Source organism: Mustela putorius, unplaced genomic scaffold (genome assembly GCF_011764305.1).
Source record: "Mustela putorius furo isolate JIRA1106 unplaced genomic scaffold, ASM1176430v1.1 tig00000835_pilon_pilon_pilon, whole genome shotgun sequence".
Lineage (NCBI taxonomy): Eukaryota > Metazoa > Chordata > Mammalia > Carnivora > Mustelidae > Mustela > Mustela putorius.
The window spans coordinates 579,167-603,593 of record NW_025421492.1 but is presented as its reverse complement, the minus strand read 5'-3'; the positions used below and the strand labels follow the sequence as shown (position 1 = coordinate 603,593).

The window sequence follows — 24,427 nt, the reverse complement described above, 5'->3', positions numbered from 1 at the left end:
CCTGGAGGGAATGTTCAGCTCATAGATTAGGAAGGAAGAGCAAGGTGGTCTCCCTGAGTGGAGGTGAAGCTGGGAACGAAGCGGGCTGAGGCTTAGCATGGGCAAGAGCTCCAGAAGGGTCTTGAGCACAGGGAGAACCCTGGAGGTCTACCTAGTACTTAGCAGGGTGGTGACCTGAGCATAACTTTGAGAAAAGTTACCCCCAAAAGGATTAAAAGAAATAATCCCTACAACTGATAAAAGATCAGCAATAAGAATTCTTAAATCCAACTGCTCAAGATAAACCTCACAATTCACGCATGGCCCATTAGGTGAAGTACTCAGAATGGTTTTGCCCCTGGACTCAGTAGGAAAAGTAACCAGAGACTAAATGCTACTCTGCTCTCAACTAACCAGGCTTCAAAGCTCCACAGCAAAAAAAGATAAAAATGTCTCCATGGAAACTAGGTCACAGAAAAAAGCTCAAAAATATTTTTTTAACTATAAAAATATTCACCACCCATTCAACAAGATAAAATTCCCAATAACAGGAGTCCGATCAAAAATCACATGCCATGCAAACAAATACAAACACATGACCCATAACGAGCAGCAAAATCAATCAATTGAAACTTGCTCAGAAATAATAAAAATGATAGAATTAAAAATGACCAAGAAGGCCTTAATGTTTCCCTCAACTTGATTAAAATTTAGACAGGTTTATTTGTGATGGCATGCTCTTTAATTTTCATTTTCTTCATGTTTCTTTTGAAAGCAACACCCAGCAACTATAAATTCCTTCTCAACCTCGTTGAAGTATAAACCTTCTCCCAGCCTCTGCCACCTTTGTGACCCAGGCATGACTTTCTCTAGGGGCTGGGAACCATCTCTTTGAAATGTACCCATGAAGGAGGGAGCCCTCTTTGCCCAATCTCTATGGGAGGGTAGAGACCTAACTTCCATTGCACCATTCAGCAAACCCTACTAACCTAATCCTAGAGAAGACCATCTGAAAACTCAGGAACAATCAAGGTGCTGGATATAGCCCACTAACCAAACTTCCTCTCTCAAAGCCCTCTGCTATATTTCCATTAGCTCACGACAACAGCACTACAATGGGTGCTAATTAGCAAGCTCCAAGACAACTTCAAGTGGCTGGATATAATTGGAGTCCCTGAGAAAGGGTTGGGGACAAATATTTTTAAAAAATAATGATCAAAAAGTTTCCAAATTAAAAAAAAAAAAAAAAAAAAACCTAGATACACAGATTCAAGAAATTCCACAAACTCAAGGGGAAAGATATATAAAGATCATCTCAACACATATCAAAATCAAATTCAAAGCCAGTAGTGAAAAAAAAGTCTTTTTCTCCCCCATCATTTACAACTATCAAATGTCTTTTAAAAAAAATTCTTAAAAAAAAAAAAAAAAAAAGATTTATTGGCTCAAGAGGAGAGGAGAGAACTAGGGTGGAGAAGGCAGAGGGAGAGAGAAACTTAAGCAGGCTCCACGCCAGTGCAAGCCTGATGCAGAACCTGATCTCATGACCCTGAGATCACAACCTGAGCCAAACCCAAGTGTCGGACACTTAACTGACTGGGCCACCCAGGCTCCTGTAAAGATCTTTTTAGAAAGATCTTTTTAGATCATTTTTTAGAAAAATGTTGTCCAGCTTAGACACAATTGACATACAACACTGTGTAAGTTTAAGGTATACAATGTGATGATTTGATACTCCTACATCATGAAAGGTTTACCACAGTGAAGTTAGTTAATACACCCTTCACCGCATACAATTATCACGTTGCTGTTATTGTTGTCCTCGTGAAAATCTTAAAGCTCTATTCTTACAGCAACTTGTAAGTATACAGCACAGCATTGCTAACTAGGGTCACCATTTTGCTTTCCTTTCCAGAAATTCCTTTCTAGCAATGAATGAGAGTTCTTGTTGTTCCACATCCTTGGCAGCATTCGGTGTTGCCAGTCTTATGGGTATCGGCCGTTCTCACAGGTATGCAGTGGTATCTCATCTTGTTTTAATTTTCATTTTCCTCATGATATGGTATGTGGAGCATCTTTCCATATGTCTACTTGCCATTTGTGTATCTTTAGTGAGGTGTCTAAGTTCTTGGCCCATTTTTAAATCAGGTTGCTTCTGTTCTTACTGTTGGGTTTTAAGAGTTCTCTGTGTATTTTGGATAATTAGACCTTTTAATTTTTTTAAAATGAGGTTTCCATAAAAAAAAGATCAGCATAATGTTTATGTCTTTATTGAGTTGTGGCAGAAATAGTAGCTGAGATAGCAGAATACAGAAATGCATTAAAAACCCAACATTAAGTGGAAGAAGCCAGTCAAAATTCCATTTATGGGAAGTTTCCAGAATTGGCAATTCTACAGTGTTCAATTGGATTAGTGATTACCTCAACCCGTGGTGCTTGGAGGGCCATGCTAATGGAGAGAGGTTTCTTTTCGGACTGATGAAATATTTTAAAGCTGATTGTAGTGATAGCAACACAAGTTTGTGAATACAGTGGCCGCTGAACTGTGCTCTAAGTGGATGAGTTGTACAGCCCGTGAATTATATCACCATAAAGCTGTTAAAAATATGTAAAGAGCAAAGATTGCTTCATTGAAAGAATCACAGCAATTATGCCATCTCCTTTAATTTTGAATCACAAAGAGCTTTTGTTAGGAGCATTCTTAATGAAACTACCTGAAGCACAAAATGAGCTTTCACCTCTTAATTTGTCTCATCGGCATCCCTATCTGAGGAAGAATTAAAAAGCCTACTCACTCCTTGCTCTGTGTATTTCATTACTTACCCTTGAGATGGGGGTGAATTAGATACTTCCCAAACTCTGTCAATATTAAAATAGAACTTAAACTTGTGATTTAAGTCTAAAATGCATACAATGCTCTTTACTTTTTATGCAAATAAGATACTCTTGGAACCATTCCATCTTATATAATTTTCTACTAATTTGGTGACTTGAAGTTGGTTAATGCATTCCTCCTCTCCCCTAACATATGGCATTTTTGAAATCTTTGGAGCTAGGAGCCTGACCTGTGCAAATCCTTCCCATGACCAAATAGCTGACAATCCACTTTTCTTCTTTGGAACTTAATGTCTTTTTGTGTAACCAAGGCTATATGTAGAATCAGCAAAAGCCATCTCTACGGGGAGGGGAGGAGGTTGGGAGGTGGAGCCAGAACAATGGAAAATAGACCAAAAGCAAGGGGTTGGAATCCTCCTGCAACTCTCCTTTCCTTGACCTAAAACATTTACCTACCCTTATTAAATCCATTCCAAGTGTCTTTTGACCACTTCTCACTGAGTCAGACTCAGGTAATGGAAGGTGTCTCAGCCCTGAAGGTGATTATTGTCTAGGTGAAGAGATAAAAAGCAAGCAGGCACTTGTAATAAGTAATAAAATAACAGCACGGACACCAGAAAATCACACTACGCAGAAAAAAGCATCTGCTGAAATTTTGGAGGTTGAGCTAAGGGAAAGCAGAGGAACATGAGTATTTAAATTCAGGTTTTATAGAGGATGATTTTTTTTTTTTTAACAACTGGGGACAAAGCTCAATTAGGAATGAAAATAAATAGTTATTTCAAATGAGTAAACAACATTTACAATATTTGGAAAGCTGACATATACTGTAATAGATCATAAAACCTGAAAAATCATATAAAGGTCTAGGAATAACTACTAAGTAACGACTACAAATTTTTCCTAGCCTTTTGACTGTCATCAACCTCTATTATGATAGTGACTGTGTAACATCATTTTTAATAGAGAGAGTTTAGTCTTTCTTCCAGACTAGCTGGTCAGTTTTTCTGTGAATTAGGTTTGGATAAATGAGCTCACAAGATAACACACAAGCCTATTTGCTGTTGGGATATTTACTTTTTGAAACTTGTGCCCCACAAATATAGGTATCCTAAAAATTATCTTTTCTATGATTTTTTTCATTTAAAAGTATCAACCATGTTTCTGAGAGGAGAGAACTTCCATACTGACTAGGTATACAAGACAAACACTTCCAAAAATAGATTCCACCAGATACAAACTTTGAATATCCTCAATTCAATTTCAACTTGGTAAGACCCCAAGTATTTCTATGGCTACTTCATGTCCAAGTCAGAAGAGGACAAGAGTGTTGGGGGAAAATTCAAAGTGGAAAGAGGGAGAGGTTTAAACAAGTGTGTATCAATTATCTTATTTTTACAAATTACACATCTTTTGCAAATATGTCTTGCTAGTATGGCTGCCGAGGTCCAGGAAGGGGTCCATGTCAGGGACATGGAACTGAAACTTCTTCAGCTTGTCTGTACAGTGGCCTTTGCAGAGAAGGAACCATGTTCATTCTCCACTTAAGATTTCAAAGTAGTATATGTAGTTCAAAACACTAACTCACCAAGTAACAATTATCATTCTTTTAGTACATTATTTTCTCTACATTATATAAAGAAATTACTTTTATTTCAATCTACCAGTCATTATGAAAAATAAGGAAAGTAAAGTATACATTCCATTTCATAATTTATATTACCAACTAGGAATACATGTAACTTTTTCAGTTGCATGTATCAGATCATCAGATGGAAAGAAACCAGGACTTGCAATGAATAGATCTGGTTGAGCTGCAGGTTTTTCAGTAAGGCTGGTGTATTAGTCAGAGTTCATCAGGCAGACAGACAAATAGGAGATATATATCATCCTTATTTTGATTTATATTACATTGTAATCTTTCCGTATATTTTTAAATTTTACTTTTTCCCATAAAGATACTTATCATAAGGAACTGGCTCACATGATTTATGGAGGCTGACAAGTCCCTAATTTCTGCAGTTGGCAAGCTGATGAGACCAAGGAGAGCCAGTGGTGAAAGTTCCAGGCCAAGTTAAAGACCTAAGAACCAGAGCGGCCCTTGGTAGAGGTCCAATCTGAGTTGCACAGGCTTGAGATCCAGGAAGAGCTGATGTTTCAGTTCAAGTTTGAAATCAAGAAAAAACTGATATCCTCGCTGGAAGACAATCAGGCAGGTGGAGTTATCTCTTTGTGGCAGGAGGGTTGGTTTTTTTTTTTTTTTTTTCTTTTTGACCTACTTTTATCATTATGCTCAAATTATTAGTTTCTATAATTAAATATCAATGGATTCCTTTGTGTTAGGTTTTAATTTTTAAAATGGTATTGTTTAACTTAAATAGATGTTAAAACAGGTGATTTCAACATTTTTCTTTATATCTAGCCTCAGGTATATCTATACCATCTATATCTTTATATCCACAAGCAAAGTGGTTTCTGAATAGCCTAATTTTCTTTTATAATTCTTATAATAGCCTCTGAGTTAAGTAAGTCATCACGGTGTTCTGAGCGTTACCTTGGCAATGTCTATAAATTATCCACTAGTAGTTCTATTAATTCTGACTTATGTAATTTAGTGCTTATATTATTCTTAATTAGGTTTGTTTAAAAAGGTCTTGAAGGCACTTATATTGGCAAACTCATGTCCCATAATGCTTCATTGTTCTTATACATTTATAGAATTCTAACACGGTATTTTATCAGCCTCATTCCTTGGCCTGATAAGCTAATTTATGTCTTGCAAAGAACAAACTGAAGAGATTTTCATGAAAGATAGGCTGTTAGGGGTGAAGGTTCACTCCAATGCCCAGGAAAATCTAAAGTCCTTAGTAATGGAGAACAGTAGCCTCATGAGGCCAATAAAAGACGAGTCTAGGATTTCCACTACCCTCCTCACACTATAGCTGCAGTGGTCATTCAGAAATATAAGCATATAGAGGCAGAGAATAAAAGGGCTGGTCACCACAAATTATGATACCATTAGCTCAGCACTGCCTGGAGGGAGATGAATAAAGCAGGCGTGACACATATTGTCAGGAAGCTGACAGCTCGAAGGAAACACAAAAATAACTACATGTTTTGAGATGGTATTTTAAAATCTTGTACATTTCTTTGAAGTGAAATAGTAAAGGAAGCATTTTGTGGGTTGAGACCATTCCTCTTTATAAAGCATATGTAAACTGAGGTTAACGGTAAGATGTGACCGGCCAGGAGGAGGCAAAAGCATTTTGTGTGACTGTTCTAGACCGAGAAAACAGCATGGACCAAAAGGTACCAGTGAACGTTCTCCAAAGAAAAAGAATATAAATATAAATATAAAGAGTATAAATATAAACACACACACACAGATAAGACACAGAGAAAGAGATACAGTTATTACAGGAACTGACTCATGTCATTATGGAGACCAAGAGGTTGCAGGATCTGCAGTCTGTACACTGGAAAACCAAGAGAGCCAGTAAAGTAAATTCTAGTACAAGCCCAAAGACCTGAGAATTGGGAGCCAAAGTTATAATCCCCAGTCCAAGTCTGAGAGCCCAAGAACCAGCTGTGGTGATGTTCGGGGCAGGAGGAGATGGAATTAACCATCCCAAGCACACAATGTGTCAATGTGGCATCCATATGCATCTTTTACAACCACACTTAGTCTTCTCATTAAGACAAAAACAAAGTCTTAATAACATGATAAAACTTTTCTGCATAGAACTGAAAATGTACTAATTCTTCTCCAGAAGAGGCAGTAAAGTCCTTGGGTAATGTTTACTCTTCTGAGATCCTTAACTTAAATACTCTGAAGTTAAATTAATAATGCTTAAATACTGACATAAAAGCAATGCATCTTATGCTAATGATAGGGAATCAGAGAGGAAAGAAAAAGATATAAAAAGATACGCATTGTTGGCTGCTGCTGCTGGCAGAGGGGCGGGGAGAGAGGCAGGCGTACTTAAAACAAGGAACAAACACTCAAGACACCTCTGTCCTCATTTCTATCACTGGTCACCTGGTTGTAGGTCCTTCAACCATTCACTCTGTGTTCCCTTTGTCTTCAGCGAGCACCTAGATCATCGGGATTCATCACCCGGTAAGATGACCCAAACCTTCACTGCTGAAGTCTCAGGGCCATTAGAAATCCTGCGTGCATTGGATTGTTGTAGTTTTCCATCAACCATAATCTCAGGGTAACACTAAGACTCCCTGAGGGATCTCCTGCATTCCTGACACAAGCTTCCTCAGCTGCATGGGGGAGTGCCAGTGCAAATTTCCCCTGGTACGCAGGAGCAATCCCCCCAGCCAGCACAGGAACACATATCCACCAGTTGATTTCAAAAAATAAAATGAAATGAAATCATGTAGACTCTGGTCAATAGAAAAAGGGAGGGGAGCTTCTATCTCTACTTAAAGGATCCATCCCTGCGGACGGCAAGCTATTGGCCGGCAACTCCACGTGTCCCTCCATCTGGTACTCTTTTGTTCCCAGGAGGAGAAGTTATTTCACTGGTGAATTTAAAGGAAAAACTGGTCACCTGTAGCTCTACTCCTTCCTCTCCCATTCTTTGGGTAAGAGAGATCTGCAAGAAATACACCTTCCATAATCTTTCTCAAACACAAAGGATGAAGAGTGAAAGGGTCTCACATGAAAAATAGCTTTCACCAGTCCAGTTCATCTGTGGGGATATAAGTCAAGCTTTTTAATATGGATTTTAGGATTAGGAAGCTCACTTTTCCTTAAATATAAGTCTTATCAGTAACAATTAAGGCAATATATTAAATATATTTATTAAAAACATATTTACCAGTTAATGTTACTAATTATGTAATATATTGATTCCTGCAGCAGAAACTGGTTAGATGGTTACAAAATTAATTTTCTCTTTCTTTTTAAGTATACAGCTTGAATACATTTCCCAACATTCCTTACAATTAGGTGTCACTATGCAAATAGATTCTTGCCTGTGGGTTGTAAGTGGAAATAAGGTACATCACCCCAAGGCTAGAGCACAAAGCATCCCCACATGAATCCCATCCTCTTTCTTTCTTTCTAATTTTGACCAGATGCGGAGTGTCAGCTGCATGACCTCTGAGAGCCCAGGGCACAGTCACTGCGCAGAAAGAGAAGGCTACCCTCCAAACACGTGCAGGGGGTATATGTGAGTCAAAAATTATCCTCTATTGGGTCCTATCTATTGAAATTTGAGGCACTGCTCATTAGAGCAGCTGAGGATAGAAAAGAGTGGTATCATTATCAGACACCCTTTGAATCATCAACACCTGGTGGTTTCGTCAGGTGGAATTAGATTTCCTTAGACTTCCAGTTACATGGAGGGCAGCTACACTCTAAGTAAAAGGGAAGTCACTGAAGTGTTTGAAACAAGGTTGTAATACGATCCAGTTTTGTTTTTAGAAATTTCACTCTGGTGGCCAACAGTGATGGATAAGGTCAACAGTGATGGATAAGAGACCCGGCAGGAGGGCGCGAAGCTGGAGATGGGATGGTCATGACCGGGAAAGTGGCAGAGATGGAACGCAATAATAGGAGCTACAGTTTAGAGTTAGAATTCACAAGATATATTAACGATTTTGGTCATTTCTATGGAGCAATTTCTTTAAGTCACAAAAATATCAAAATAAGACAATTTTCAGGTAAGTTTTGAGATCACGGCAGTACTAACACTCCACCATCCACCTATTTCAATTAAGTATCATCGAGGACACTTTCCTTATGCGTGCAGAAGAGCTTCCATATTGGCAAGGGAATGAAAAGCAAAAATAAACTATTGGGACTACATCAAAATAAAAATAAAAAGCTTCTGCACAGTAAAGGAAACAATCAACAAAACTAAGACAACCTCCTGAATGGGAGAAGATATTTGCAAACAATATACCTGATAAAGACTTACTATCCAAAATAAAGAACTCATATAATCAACACCAAAAAAACCCCCAAATAATCAAAAATGGTCAGAAAATATAAACAGACATTTCTCCAAAGACGACGTATAGATGGCCAAAGGACACATGAAATGATGCTCTATATCACTCATCACCAGGAAAATGCAAATCAAAGCCACAATGAGATATACCTCACACCCGTAAGAATAGTTAAAATAAGACAAGAAATAACAAGAGTTGGCAAGGATGTGGGGGAAAAGGAACCCTCGTGCACTGTTGGTGGAAATGTAATTTGGCACAGGCACTGTGGAAAACAGTATGGAGTTTCCCCCCAAAAAATTAAAAATAAAAATATTGTATGACACAATAATTATATTACTGGATATTTATCCCCCCCAAATGAAATACGAATTCACAAAGATATATACAGCCTTACATCTCTTGCAGCATTATTTACAATCACCAAATTATGGAAGTAACCTAAGTGTCCACTGGCATAATCTTTAAGAAGTGAATGTATTTTCAACCAGACTTCAAGTAAAAAATTTAAAAAACAAAAATTTAGAAAAAATCTTATTTCTGAAAAATTAATGGTGTTAGTGTAGAATTTTAGCTACATATAATCCTAATTCTAACCTTCTATTTCCCCAAAATCAGAAAGATGTTTTGAAGTATTTCAGAGAAGGCTTTATTGACAGCCCTTACTGACATATATAGTCTCACAAAGCCTGTGTCTGTAAATATTTAACATAAATATTTATAAAAGAACATTGTAAATTATAAATTACTAGAAACATTGTTATTATCATGAAAAGAGAGAAGACTCCTCGATAAAAATCCTTAAAAAAATACCAGTAAAAGTACAAAATTGTCAAAGACAAATTATACTTCATTTTTCAGTTTGAGACCAATTTTAAAATGTTAGCAGTATTCTCCACATATGGTAAGATCTCTTCCATTATGGAAAGAATCAGAGTCATTTGTTGTTAAAGCAGAAGTACCATAATTGTTTGTAATCAATATTACTTCCATGAATATTTGATTCTCTAAATCATGAGATTTCATGAAAATGACCATTTCAAAAAACTGGAATTCATAATCTAGTTCCAAATCAATACTTACAGATGTGCAAAGGAAAAGCTGAATAAGTATTAAATTCAGCACGGGAACAGCATGTGGAATATAATCATTTCTACCACTCATTGTTTTGGTTGCATTTTAAATACTTATCAGATTTTACAATTAAGTTCTTACATTTACTCTTCATGAAATGTCAGTTACTTAAGAATGATTTCCCTCTAAAGAGGCCAGATTTTCAAATACATTTTTAAAAACCCTGGTCTATTAAGCACATGGGTTTCCATCTCTAAAAATTGCTAATCTTTATATCAGCAGTTCCTAGCCAGGCATATATTTGCTTGTAACAGTTTCAGGCATCTGAAACGGAGTTACACTTGTATTCAAGAGGTTTTTATAGATGAAGAATTACAGTAAAATGAAGGTCATTTGCCATAATTTTTGAGGACTGGAGTAGAAAGGAGTATTTACATGCAGTCCCGAAGTATTCGCATGAAGTATACATCATGACACATTTCTAGACTGCCCTTCAACTGAACAGAAACTTTGAATATTTTACACTTATAATTACTCTGCAACACCATTTCTAAATGTGCCATAAAATTCTTCTTGTTCTAATCTATTATAAAACAAACAAAGTATACATAAAAATTAAGTGACAACATATTTTTATTCAGTTTTTAGATATTTTCAAATATTCCACAATATTTTTTAAAATAATTTAAACATATGGGCATACCACATCTCTTCAAAAAGGCTTCCAGTTTTAGGGAGTAGAGAGATTTTAAAAAGTAATCTCATATAAATAATTCAAACAACGTTTTTCTTTATCTCTGTTAAAATGAACTTTACATCATCTACTATAAAACTTTTTTTTATTCATCGTCACTTCCACTCAATGTTCAAATTAGTAGTTCACTGAACTGAAACATGTGCTCAAAGTTTAAATAGTTGAACAAGTTTCTCACAACAATGTTGAGGTTTTCCCTGTTCCAAAATCCCTATAATTTTATCTAATAAAAGGGTTACATATGTACTAATATGTTTCTGTATGGGTTTTTTTACATTAAATTGTAATTGTATGGGGTTTTTTACATTAAAATGTAAGCCCATTTTATACTGTAAAATAAAATACATTGGTTTTATTTTTTTTATCTATAAAGCTTTGTTAAAGTAGACTTGTTCCCACTTAATGTCCAAAATGTCATCTCTGAATATAAAGCATTAAACATTTTAAAATATACATATCCTTTTGTAAACCAACTCAAAATCATGCCCCTTTTCAAAAACATTTGCTACATAAATGTTAAATTGCTTGAATAAAAAGCATTAAGAAACTAACGTTATCAAGTCTGCACTGTCCACTAGTGGCAAAAGATAGTAAATGCACATTTATTTTAAAATTAAAACTAAAACCCATTCTATCATCAATACTAGCTTTCTCAAATTTAGAGCCCAATATATTATAAGGGCAAATACACATACACTCTAAATATAAATGATTTTTGTATTCTGAACTATTTTTCCTGTATAGCAATACTTTACTGTCCTTGTGCACATCAGTTCAGTCAGGTGCCTGTGAATATAAGTACCATGAATCCATACATAAATGCAGGGGTATGTGTACACACACATACACTGTGTATATATATACCTAAAGCTTGAGCTAGAAACAAAACAACTCTGACAATCTAGCGCGAATCTACAAAGGAGAGGTAAACCTGCTGTGGCTTGTTAGCTTTAATTGTTTGATTTACCCCTCATTGAGAGATGTTCTCAAACTAACGGCCCGTGGCTCTCACTGAGATTACTTTTTGTTAATAAATGATTTTTAAGCAGGAGATATTTGCTTAATAGTATTAGGAAAAGCTCTCCCTCATTTGAAATCTCAGGAGTCCCCTGTGTTAACAGAGCCGGCTGTCTCAGAGCCAGTGCGCGACCGCCACCGTCCTCCACGGACGTCAGGACGCCTGCGAGTGACGCAGAAGGCAGGTGTATGCTGCCAACTAAGGTTCCTCATGTGATTTCAGCAAACTTAGTTACTGACTCTAAACTTCACCACTTGCTGGAAACAAACCTGAAGCAACATTAATATGGGATTTCACAAAGAGAAATATTGCTTACCACTTTTTTTTTAACAACAGATGGAATAATGCTTCTGATTGAGGCACAATTACATACAGAATTTAGATACTCACCTTCTCTAGACAGCTGGTCAGCATATACATGCTTTGTATATATAGATACACATGTGTGTATATACATATAATATATAATGTATAATATATAATTAATATAAACACACATATATACACGCCCAAATAAATGAAGACTCATTTGAAGCCTTTGGCTTGTCATCATTTTGTCAGGCTTTTTCTTTTCTTTGCTCATTATTCTACCCCACCTGCTTACCTGGAACGGTGCTTTGGTATACACAAGATGGGCAATTAATATTGTTTTAACAATGAATATTAATAAATCATTGAGATGGGAAAGATTCAGACAGCATTTTAGCGATGAAAATGCAAAGGAAAATTATAAAGGCAAGTGCCTGATCCTGAGTAACCCATAAAGCCAATATGAAAAGAACCTGGGTGCACTAGAGATCTGGTGGTATTTTCAGACTGCTACATGAAACACTGGTTACTACAAGGGCTATGATATAATGACCTCCTTAGCAGTCCCCTTACACGTTACACGTGCCCGGAATGGATACTTAATGGTGTCACATTGATCATTCAAAATATGTGTTTTTAGAGAAAGATTCCCTATGCGCTGAGTTTGACTGAGTTCACAGGGACATGGGAGTGAAAATATCCCTTTTATGGAGGAAATTAAATTTTTTAACTTTTCCTCATCTATGGAACTTTCTGCCCAGTAGGTAACCAACCCGAACAAGACAACAGTCAGTTTCATTTTCCCTTTACACTGTGTGCCTCCATACCTCTTTCAGATTTTTTGGCTTTGATTCTTTCAGTTCTTCATATTTCCATTTCCATACAGACAAAGCTGACTCCAGTTGTTCTATTTCTTTCTCCAAAGAGGAGCGCATTCTAAATAAAGAATTAAAAATAAGATAGACTTAAAATTTAAAAATAATTATAGGAACACATTCAATATTTGATTTCCTAATTTCCTTATTTTTATACTTGTATATGGCCATTGTAATCACAGGAAAACTTTTCTAGCTTATTAAAAATTATCAATATTCAATAAAACTTGGTTTAATTTGTTATTCTAACAATTAGCATTAGAGTAAGTTAAACATATTTAATTTGGCTTTGCTAGTATCAAAATATTTGACTTTCTGCCTGCTTTTCTCCGGTATTTTTCATTTATTTCTCTCATTCTCTTATTCATATTGTTTTCTTATATAGGAGGATATATAAATATATCTAATTTTAACATGGCTTTTATCCAACTTCATATTCTGACTATATATGAATAAAGAATCCTTTGATATGAAAGAGAATGCTAAGGACTCCACAAAGTAATTTAAGAAATAATTTACTGGAGATATAAAAATTCTTTTTAAAAAATATTTGCAATTTTGTTTTAATGAAGCAATTTCACTGGCATCTTTATTTAAATAATTGAAATTAATTTATCCATTTGTACAACAAATGACAAGTTAGGATTGAAGTCTGGTCCTTTAATATCTCAATTATTAACTTTTTTTGTATGGCCATATGTCTGTCAGAGTGACTCACTGAAAATAACTGTTTACTTCTGGTGGTAATTAGCATATACCGACCCTTGCAGATGGCCAATCTTGATCTGTGTGTGGTGCACCAGATTAGTGTTAAAAAATGCTCAATCTCTTTTCTCTACCTCAATGGACAGAGTTGCTTTCCCCAGTCCTTGTTTCTAGGCTTTGACAGACCTAGACGTTTGTAAAGAATCTGTGTGGTTGGGCTTCTTCTCTTATGTCTCAGCCATCACTGTAAAAATTTCCCCAAGGAACTGCTGTTCCCAAATAAAAACATAAAGTAGATCTGAGCCCAACCTTACTATGGCAACAAGCTGATCTGGCTCTCTTTTTTTGTATCCATATAGGACAAAATAAATCATTGTTTTAGGCCACTGAATTTCATGGTGTGTGTGTGAGTGTGTGTGCGTGGTTCTTTTGTGTTTTTCCTGCCTCAAAAGATAACTGACATAGAAAATGATACTTAAAAGGGGGATGCTACAGGAAAAAATGGTGATAAAACATAAGCAGCTGGGAAAATGGTGATGATGGTAAGTAATAAGGAAATCATAACTTGCAGTGTTTTGGAAAATGGAAAAGGTGCCTGACATCACCAGTGGAATGCTAGTGGGCACCATGAGTCTGAGCCTTCAAAGTGTTTATGCAACTGGTTTTACCTTGTATTTTGACCATAGCAAAGAGAAGTATGTAGCAATGCAGACTCACTGCTCCCCATGGGAGTATGAGAGACGGGATCACAACCAGTCTTTCCTGCAGAGTCCAGTCTAGATCAGTCAGCACTTAGTTGGCTCACAGAGTCCAGCTGAGTAAAGTCTCATTGTTGTATACCACTGAGATTCTGTGGCTGTTAGTTAAACCTTATTGTAATTATAATTAACCAATACACACGCTTGGCTCTATTTTAGTTTAATGTCATTAGAAGGATCTTAGAAACATATTCATCACAGATCTAGAAGATGTATCCAGAATCAAAACAGAATGTCATTTACATATTTATGAGAAATATGAATCTTCCAGTTAGTAATACAATGAAAAAATTTTAAAATAGAATTAGGTCATATATACATTAATTTAATTCAATCAATGGCTAAACATCTTATTAAAAAGTTATATAAGTATATTTGCATGAACCAAGCCATAGAACTGAAGAGAACATGTGAGAATGTTAGGGTTTAAGCTCAGAAGACTCAGGTTGCAAAAACACCAGCACCATATATGACTATAATTTTAAATGCCTTATTAACAGCAAACATATTAAAAGTAGCAAACAAAAGGGCTTGATATAAAAGTATGTCCTATGAATACTGCCTATGAATGTCCACAACTACAGATTAACAACTCAGTCTAAAATCCTGATAGATAAGCAGACCCAGCCAGCTAATGACCCCAACTTAATTACTTAAATAATTTATATAACTTAAAATAAAAGATTTTATTTATTATTTATTTATTTAAGATTTTATTTATTTATTTGACAGAGAGAGAGAGAAAGAACACAAGCAGGCGAATGGGAGAGGGAGAAGCAGGCTTCCCGCTATGCAGGGATCCTAATGCGGGGCTGATCCCAAGACCCCGGGATCATAACCTGAGCTGAAGGCAAACTCTTAATGACTGAGCCACCTAGATGCCCCCCAAGATATTATTTTTATTCTTAGTGACTATGTTTGGGATTTCAAGAAGGGGATTTGGTATAGAAATAATGAACAAAATGCCAAATACTAATATTTGGTGTCACACTTAAAGGGAACATGTAACAATCACTGTACATTAAAATATGTTCTATATTTGGCATTTGGATAATAAGGTTTTTGGATGATTAGGCATATTTGAATATTAAAAGAAATTGAGTATTGACTTAGACTTGTAAATTTGTTTCAAAATATAAGAAAATTTCACTAAGTTTATAACTTCATTGGAATGTTTAAAAATCACCATATTTAGAATTTTAATTTACTAGAGTTGCAGGAGAACAACATGGGAATGTCTTTTCTGTCAGGGATTGAAAATTTTAAAAAGGAAAAGGAATACAGTAAATTAATAAATTCACTTCATTAACGGATATTAATTAACTACATTTGTGTAATAAGCACGCAATGATAAATTTTCTCAAAATTTATCAGTAAAATAATATAAAAATTTACTTGAGAAAAGTCTACATTTTAAAATTTCCAAATTCAAGGTCATACATGTTCAGAAATCACTCTTGAGTTTTTTAATATAACACTAATAAATCAAATGATAATGTTAGCAAAAAACTCATATTAAGATAAAAATGATTTCTTATTACTGTAGAATAAATGTTAATTCTCCAAAATGTCATCAAAAAGTACTGGGGTAAATATTCTTTCAAGAATTTTATAAGAGGCTCAAGAAGACCACTTCAAACTATGTATTAATTAAACTTTTAATCTTAGTTATAGAGAAACATAGGTGTATTCTAAAGATATAATTACATCTAAATTACACCTAGACTTAGAATAGTCAAAGCCAGTTCATGAAATGAAAATAATAGAATTTTGCCCAACTGTAATAAAATGAAATGGATTCCTATTCCTTATTTAAGGCAAATTAATAATGTTTAAAATAGAGTATTATCTCTTAATGCAATCTTATCTTAAATGAAATAACTAATATTTATTAGTTTACTGAAATTAAATTATATACTTTTATTACATAAAATAGTAAAATTTAGTCAGAGAAATGAAAGGACAGGCAATTCATAAACACATATTTAGTGGTAATGTGATGCTTGGCTATTTTTATTTTTAGTATGTCTTCATGAAAAAAATTTTGTGACTCTATGCAGGCAAGCACTGAGGACATAAGGACATTGCACACTTAAATTTATGCAGCAGAGGATACTCTTTAAATTCTTAATTTCGGGCCCAATCAATTTATTCTATATTTTGGAGGGATTTTCAAAACTGATTAATTTTACAGGTAAATTTATAACTGAAATTTAAATTATCATCATATCACTTGAACTACAACAAGGTGACAGAAAAAACTCATTTTACTCTAAAGAGTATTGCATATTTTATGCACTTCTTTTAAAAAGTAACAAGGTCCAGAAAAAATGAAGTATTTTTAATATGATGATATGAACTTTTAAAGATCTAATTGCTAAAATATTTAACATTTGCAGAACTAAAAGATAAGGTGTGAACCAAAATGATTTTTATGGAAAGATATAATTGTATTTCTATGTAATCTTCTGATACTTTGTTAACTATCATGATCCCATAATAATTGAAGATAAAGGGGTACCTTGGTGGCTCAGTTGTTAAGCATCTGCCTTAAGCTCGGGTCATGATCCCAGGGTCCTGAAATCCAAGCCCTGCATCAGGCTCCCTGCTCAGTGGGAAGACTGTTTCTCCCTCTCCCACCCCTGCTGCTTGTGTTCCCTCTCTCTCTCTGAAATTAAATAAATAAAATCTATTTTAAAAATTGACGATAAAATTTGGACATATATATATAGACAGGAAAATAAACCAAAATATTTTTCAGGGATGAACATTTCTGAAACATAAAGATTTGGGGATAGAATTAATCATTTTTGAACTGTTTCATTGTAAAATATCTAATAAGTATTTTCTTAAAGGTCTATTAATGTCAAATGCTTTTGCCAGACAAAAACAAATTAACTTGTAATAACATCTAGATACCAATTTTTCTATTAGTTCAAATTATAGAGTTAGTATCAAAATATAAAGAATAAAAAGAAGTTTATAAATGTGTTTTTAATCAGCAGTGTTTATCATTTGGGATTCTATTCCCAAGTAGTTACAATTACAACTTTGAGCATTTGCAGCATCTTTCAGCGAAGAGCCAAAGCCATATATAGTTAATTTAATTAGAAAAGAGATGAATTTATAGATGACTATAAAGATCAGAGATGTCTGGAATGATCAGAGACTGATCCAGCCTGGATCCGGAGGTGATCCAGCCAGGAACAAAGGACTACTCTGATGCCACAGAGCTGATCCTATGAAGACCCCACTGCCTGTTGCCTATGCACTTTCTTGGTTATCAATTGTGTGTCTGACAAGTAAATATTTCAAATTAGCCAAATTAAGTAGTAAAGGATATTAATAGTTCAAAGAATCTTTTTGAGGCGATTCTGGGAAGATCCCGAGAAGCAAATGGGGAACGTGCAGAGTCAGGGCTACCGAGGAGGTTGCCACAGCTACCTTCCCATCAGCATTTCAATGCAGCCACCACCATTTAGGGACAGACAGCACAGCATGGCCTCAACACCACCAACTCCAGACTTTGCGAGAGTGTCACTGGAGACCAGAGCCCACTGCTGCCTCTGGGATCAAGATGTAGCTACTGCCACAGCCTTTCTCCTCACCCCAATGCATTCTGGGTGCTCGCTGCCTCTTGGGGGCATTAGCTTCTGCTACAAAGTCTGGGTGCCTCCCCTGAAGAGATGCTCCTATGTCAAGTTTCCGCTCCTTAAATACCAGGGAAACTCACGTTGAGACTCACTAGCAATTGTGTAGTCTATGCAGAGAAAGAGAGTCCATCTCCCTCGGTAGGGGACTGCCCAAACAAAAACGATACCAGAGAGTGAAAAACAATTGCAGAAGTACACAAAAAGTGACTTGAAATGGATTAAATATAAGACTGAAACTCTAAAAGTTGTAGAAGAAAACTTAAGGGAAAAATTCCTGGATGTTTGTATTTGGCAATGCTTTTTTGGATTTGGCACCAAAAGCAAACATAAATAAGTGGAAGTACATCAAGCTAAGAAGCTTCTGCCCAGGAAAAGAAATAATCAACAAAAGGAAAAGGCAACCCACGGAATGGAGAAAATATTTGGAAACCATGTATCTGATAAGAGGTTAATGTCCAAATTATATAAGGAACTCACACAGCTCAAAAGCAAAAACAAAACAAAACAAAAACACCCCCACACAAACCAAAACAAAGAATGAGCAAGGCAGAGTGGACAGTTTTCCAAGAAGACATAGAAATGGCCAAGTAAATGAATAGATGCTTAACATAACTCATCATCAAGGAAAGAGCAAACCAAAACCGCAGTGAGGTATCACCTCACCACTTTAGAACGGCTGTTATCAAAAAGACAAGCAGTAACAAGTGAGGCTAAGCATGTGGTTAAAATGCCATTGTTGAGGAGAATGTAAATCAGTGTAGCCACTATGGAAAAAGATATGCAGGTTCCTCAAAAAATTAAAAATAGGACAGTCATATGATATAGCAATCCCATTTCTTGGTATACAACCGAGGAAAGGAAATCAGTACCTCGAACCGACTTTGGTGTTCACTGCAGCATTAGTCACAAAAGCCAAGATGCAGAAGCAATCTGATTGTCCATCTACACATGCAAGATACAGAAAATGTGAGGGGGGTGTGTATGTACATATGTAGGACGTGCCACTAAGTGAAATAAGCTGGACACAGAATGAAGAATACTATACCCTTTCATTTATACACACAATCTTAAAAAGTTGAACTCACACTAAGAGAGAGTAGAATGGTGAGCGCCAGGGGCTGGAAAGTGGGGAGAGTTAGAAGACGTAGGTCAAAGGGCACAAACTCTCAAACTTACTTATGGAGTAGGTTCTGGGAACCTAATGTGTGGCACAGGGACTGTAGCTAACGATAGCGTGCTGGACACCAGAGATTTGCTGAGAGGGTAGATCGCAAGCGGTCTCACCACACACACAAATTATTAATGGCGTTAAGTGATAGATGTATTAACTAGCGGGGTTGTGGTGATCATTTCATAGTGCTACCAAAACATCATGGGTGCTTGTCAGGATGGCACAGGTGACATATGAAACTGCTGAGTCACTATATCGTATAACAGCGACTGACGTGATGCTGCATGTTAACTGGAATTAAAATAGAAAAAGAAAACCCTCCCCAAACCCATCCTGTTGTACAACTTAAATATACACAAATTTTGTTTCTCAGTTATACTTCAATGAAGCTAGAAAAATAAATACATATGTATAAAGGAATACAAGCCATAAATCACTTTATTAAAAAGGTAAAGGTTTACCGCATACCCTGTTAGTAATAATGAATAAGTAAGTAGGCCTGTCTAGTCTTTAAAAATATTACACTAAATAGTATGAACTAGACTTGCATGCCAATCTGTTATGTTCACTGAGGAATTCTCAACAAGATTTTAAGTTTCATTTTATTGAGGCAAAAACACACCATTTAATGAAGGAAAGCGAAATAATTGAAGCATATTACCTTTCTGCTATAGAAAATAAACCAAGAAATAAACTTGAGAGCGGAGGACGGAAGCTGTGCTGAAATGACACAGAGCAAATGTTTTCTAGGGGATACAGGTGCCATCTGCAGTTTAATTTGAGAACTGGTTCTAAACGGTAAAATATTTTACCTCGTCGTCACCTTTATTTACCATCTGACGTCGCCAAAGTTCCTGTCCCTCAGTGTCTAGTTCCACCAGTTCCTGTCCCTCAGTGTCTAGTTCCACCAGTTCCTGTCCCTCAGTGTCTAGTTCCTCAGTGTCTAGTTCCACCAGTTCCTGTCCCTCAGTGTCTAGTTCCACCAGTTCCTGTCCCTCAGTGTCTAGTTCCACGTCGCTCGCCCCCGGGGAGGATCAGATCCCCTTCTCACCTCCCCTTTTCCGCCTGGGAAGTCTTGATCAGAGAGATCAAAATGTACAAATTCTAACACATGCGGAACTTCTAGATACTGGCTGGTTATTTTCATAAAACTGAATCGTGCTCAGAATGCAAATAATACGATAAAGTGTATTGTCTCTGATAAGGAGGTTCTCCTCAGTGACAAGGGTGGGAAGGACCCCCTGAGCTGTCGCGGCTGATCGCTGCGCTCCAGTTAAGAGAACTTTCCCACGAGCTGGAAACAGAGAAAAGATGACATTCACACGTTCTCAGCTCTGGCCCATCCACTTGCTGAGATTCCAGAAGGAAAACTTGAAAAAGTCGGACAGATTTATTGGAACAGCATATACTATATCCTTGGGAAACATTCTCTTGTGATAGAAAAAAGGCTTTGTGATTGCCTCGCATGGACGGCTTGCGGATGCTGACTCACGGACATGCTGACTCGCGGACACGTGACCCCCACGGGCCTGTCCATGAACGAGAGGAGTGAGGAGACGAAGTGGTATCAGAGGTCTCCTTTCCCCCTCAGTTTCTGGCCTGACTATGGTTTCTATATTGAAGTCCCAGCAAACTGGAGAATTGACGTACTACAGGGATTGTTAATTTATCCCCAGGGAGTCAAACATAATGTGTGTGTGTGTGTGTGTGTGTCCGAGTGGGAGTGTAGAGATACACGGGTGTATCATTAAAGCTGGCACCTAAGGCAGTTTACATGTAGGAGCAGCTTCCTATGGTCCGACTACATTATGTCAGGGAAGTAGCAGTGTGAGTGCGTGTGAGAGAAGTCTGTAGCCACTAAAAAGTTAAATCCTTCAAGAAATAAACACAGAGGTTAGAACTTGACAGCAACTTACAATTCCAGATGAAATTAATTTTTAATACGGGTACAGGCCTAAAAATTAATTCAATTTTTTCTCCTTCCCATTAATGTCAATTACCTCTATTTAGAATTTATACTTGACGGTAGAATAACAAATATTTATTCCACACACAGGAATATTATTATAATCTCTTGTATTATGATTGTATTATCACAACCGATTCATATGGTGAGGTACAGACAAAGCATCTGAAAAAGGGAATTAGCGGAGGGACTAAATGTCCGAGGGGCTAATGAGAAACTTCCGGCTAACATACAGAACGGCTTATAACGACCTGTGAAAGGTTCGTGGGCATGTTCTCATTCTTCCAATTCCTTAAATAAGGAAAACTGAAACCATAATATAATATATATTTATATTCATATTTATTTATATTCATACTTATTTCTCCCATTTTTTCCTACCCATTAAGAGTCTTATAACTAAAGAGACAGAAAAATAATGATTTTCAGATTTGGGGACTATATTTGACAGTGTATCAACTATTCCACACAATGCTAATAATTGTCTAACGTGATCATGAATAAATAACAAAAAAAAATCATCCTGAGTAATTCACACTAGTAGTTACCTTCCCACACATAATTCATGTTTCATCCACACAAGAATTCAGTGGAGAGGGCAGAAGTGATGCTGTATGACTTTGAGACAAGGTCATTAAAATGCCATATATTTCTCTTTGTGTCAAGATGTTCACTTTTGACCAAGCCACTGCACTCTAAGGAATCAAAGTGGCCACATGGATAGTCCTGCATGTCTCAAATGATACTTCAAAATGATAGTCTCAAAAATGAGAGTAAAATCAGGAGACTTCAGATGATTCCGGCCCCGGCCTTCAAGTCATCTCCAGCTTTGAGCCATCCAGCTGAATCCACATGTAGTGAAAGATGAGCTGTCCACACAGAGCCATGCTCAAGTTTCCTGAACAGAATAAATGGTCATTGTTGTTTCAACACTAACCACTGTGTGGGAAGTTTTATTATAAAACAACATATAAGGGGTGCCTGGGTGGCTCAGTGGGTTAAAGCCTTCAGCTCAGGTCATGATCCTGGGGTCCCAGGATCGAGCCCCTCATCGGGCTCTGTGCTCAGCAGGGAGCCTGCTTCCTCCCTCTCTCTCTGCCTGACTCTCTGCCCACTTGTGATCTCTGTCAAATAAACACACACACATATACACACACACACTTAACTGGAATAGAGGTACCACTATCCATATTTTTACAAAGGCGACAGCAGCAGTGTCTTGGCTAACCCACTATCATGTAGCTGGATAGGTCAGAACCAAGGAGGAAGGAGGACATCCAGGTCATTTCATCTCAAATCTAGTCCTCACAAATGATCAATGAATAAAACCATGTTTTTCTGCAATCAATAAATCACAAATTGTGAACTGTCCCTTATGAACATATTTTTCATTTTTATTGACTTGCTGATGTCTACTAATGATGTAAAAATTAGAAAACCCACTGGCTATTCTAGCCATATACATGATTTTCCATTATTTTGTCTTTAGGTCACTAATTCATTCCTCTGCTTTTTCCAGCCTGTAGTTCCTTGTATCAAGCCTGTTGCCAATCTCATTTACTGCATTCTTCATCACTGACTGATTCTTTTTAAACTCTTTTATCTCTGTTGTAAGGGTCCAAATGGCAAAAAATACATATCTATCAAATAATAACTTTCAATATAAAGGAATAAATGCTCCAATCAAAAGACACAGGGTATCAGAATAGATTAAAAAATTATATGCTACCTATAAGAGATTCATTTTAGACCTAATGACACCTGCAGATTGAAAGTGAGGGGATCCATCATGCAAACAGATATCAAAAGAAAGTAAGAAGAGCAATGCTTATATTAGACTAAATATACAGACTAAAACTAGAATTTTTTGTTCTTGTATTGTTCCTGTCCTGCTTTGGTAGCAGGGTAGTGATGGTCTCGTGGCATGATTTTGAATATATTTCCTCTATTCCATTATTTGTAAGATTTTGATAAAATTGTCATTAATTATTTTTTTTAATCTTTTTTTTTTTTTAAGATTTTATTTATTTATTTGAGAGAGAGACAGTGAGAGAGAGCATGAGCGAGGAGAAGGTCAGAGGGAGAAGCAGACTCCCCGTGGAGCTGGGAGCCCGATGCGGGACTCGATCCTGGAACTCTGGGATCATGACCTGAGCAGAAGGCAGTCGTCCAACCAACTGAGCCACCCAGGCGTCCCATTAATTATTTGTTTTAATGTTTGATAGAATTCACCAATGAAACCATGTGGTCTTGGGCTTTTCTGTGTTGGAATATTTTTGATTCCTAATTCAACTTTCATTCTTGTTATTGGTCTAAGATTATTTCCCATTTCTTGGATTCAAGATTCATGATTCAATCTTGGTAATTTGTTTGTTTTTAGAAATCATCTTTTTTTTTTTTCCCCTAAGTTTGTTTATGGTAACATCATACTCTATATTTCTGTGGATATCTATTGTATTATTTTCTCCTCCATTTCTCATTTTGGTTTTTGAGTCTTCTCTCTTTTGTCTTGGTTAATGTAGTTAAAGCATTGCCAATTTTGTTTATTTTTGTTTATTATTTTTTTTAAAACTGATCACTACTTTAATGTTAAGTTTTTGTTTATTCTGGTCTCTTTTTAATTTAATTCTGATTTTCCTTTGTTATTTTCCTCCTCTACTAAATTTTAGCTAAGTTCTTTTTTTTTCTAGTTCCTTGTGGTATAATGTTATTTATTTGAACTTTTTTTCTTAATTCAAGTATTTTTAGCATAAATTTCACTCTAACATCTGCTTTTGCTGCATCCCACAGATTTTAGAATATTGTGTTTTCTTTTTCTTATGTTTTGAAACATGCTGATTTACTGTTGTATTTCCTATTTGGCCCACTGCCTGTACAATAGTATGTTATTAATATTTACGTATTAAATATTTAATATTTTAAAATTTCAAAAAATGAATATACATCTACCTCATTTTTAAAATATTAATACTTCGTGGCTAATCATAGGTCAAATACATAATCAAATGGCCTGCTTGGTAGACTTAACTTCAATAAGTTTGAAAATCAGGCTTGGTTAGAGGAAAAAATGATTAGCACTTACTCTCTTTCTTTCCATAAAATTTTCTGGCACTCATCCAGATGCAACTGCAAAGCTGAAATTTCAGGCACTTTACTCTCCAAAGGCAGGTTTATTGCTTGCAATCTTAATGCAGATTTCAGTGTGCAATTTTCAGAACCACCATTTTTTAATGAATTAGAACAGTCAAGATTGAGTTTCATCTCCTCATTTAATCTTAACTGGTCAATAATTAAACCTTCTTCCTGAAAAGGAAAAAAACATATAAAACAATTATTGTTATTTTTAAAATCTGGTGTAAAAAA

At 36.0% G+C, this 24,427-nt stretch overlaps 1 protein-coding gene across 7 annotated transcripts in view; it reads right to left on the bottom strand.

The window, feature by feature from the left end:
• CCDC102B (coiled-coil domain containing 102B) overlaps window positions 1-24,427 on the bottom strand; it is a 187,644-nt gene that overhangs the window by 65,029 nt on the left and 98,188 nt on the right. For all 7 annotated transcript variants that reach the window (XM_045085204.1, XM_045085207.1, XM_045085205.1 and 4 more), the window contains 2 exons: window positions 24,147-24,367; window positions 12,764-12,872 (listed from right to left, as the gene is read on the bottom strand). In XM_045085204.1, the coding sequence (XP_044941139.1) occupies window positions 12,764-12,872; window positions 24,147-24,367 (330 nt within the window). The remainder of the gene's footprint in view (window positions 1-12,763; window positions 12,873-24,146; window positions 24,368-24,427) is intronic.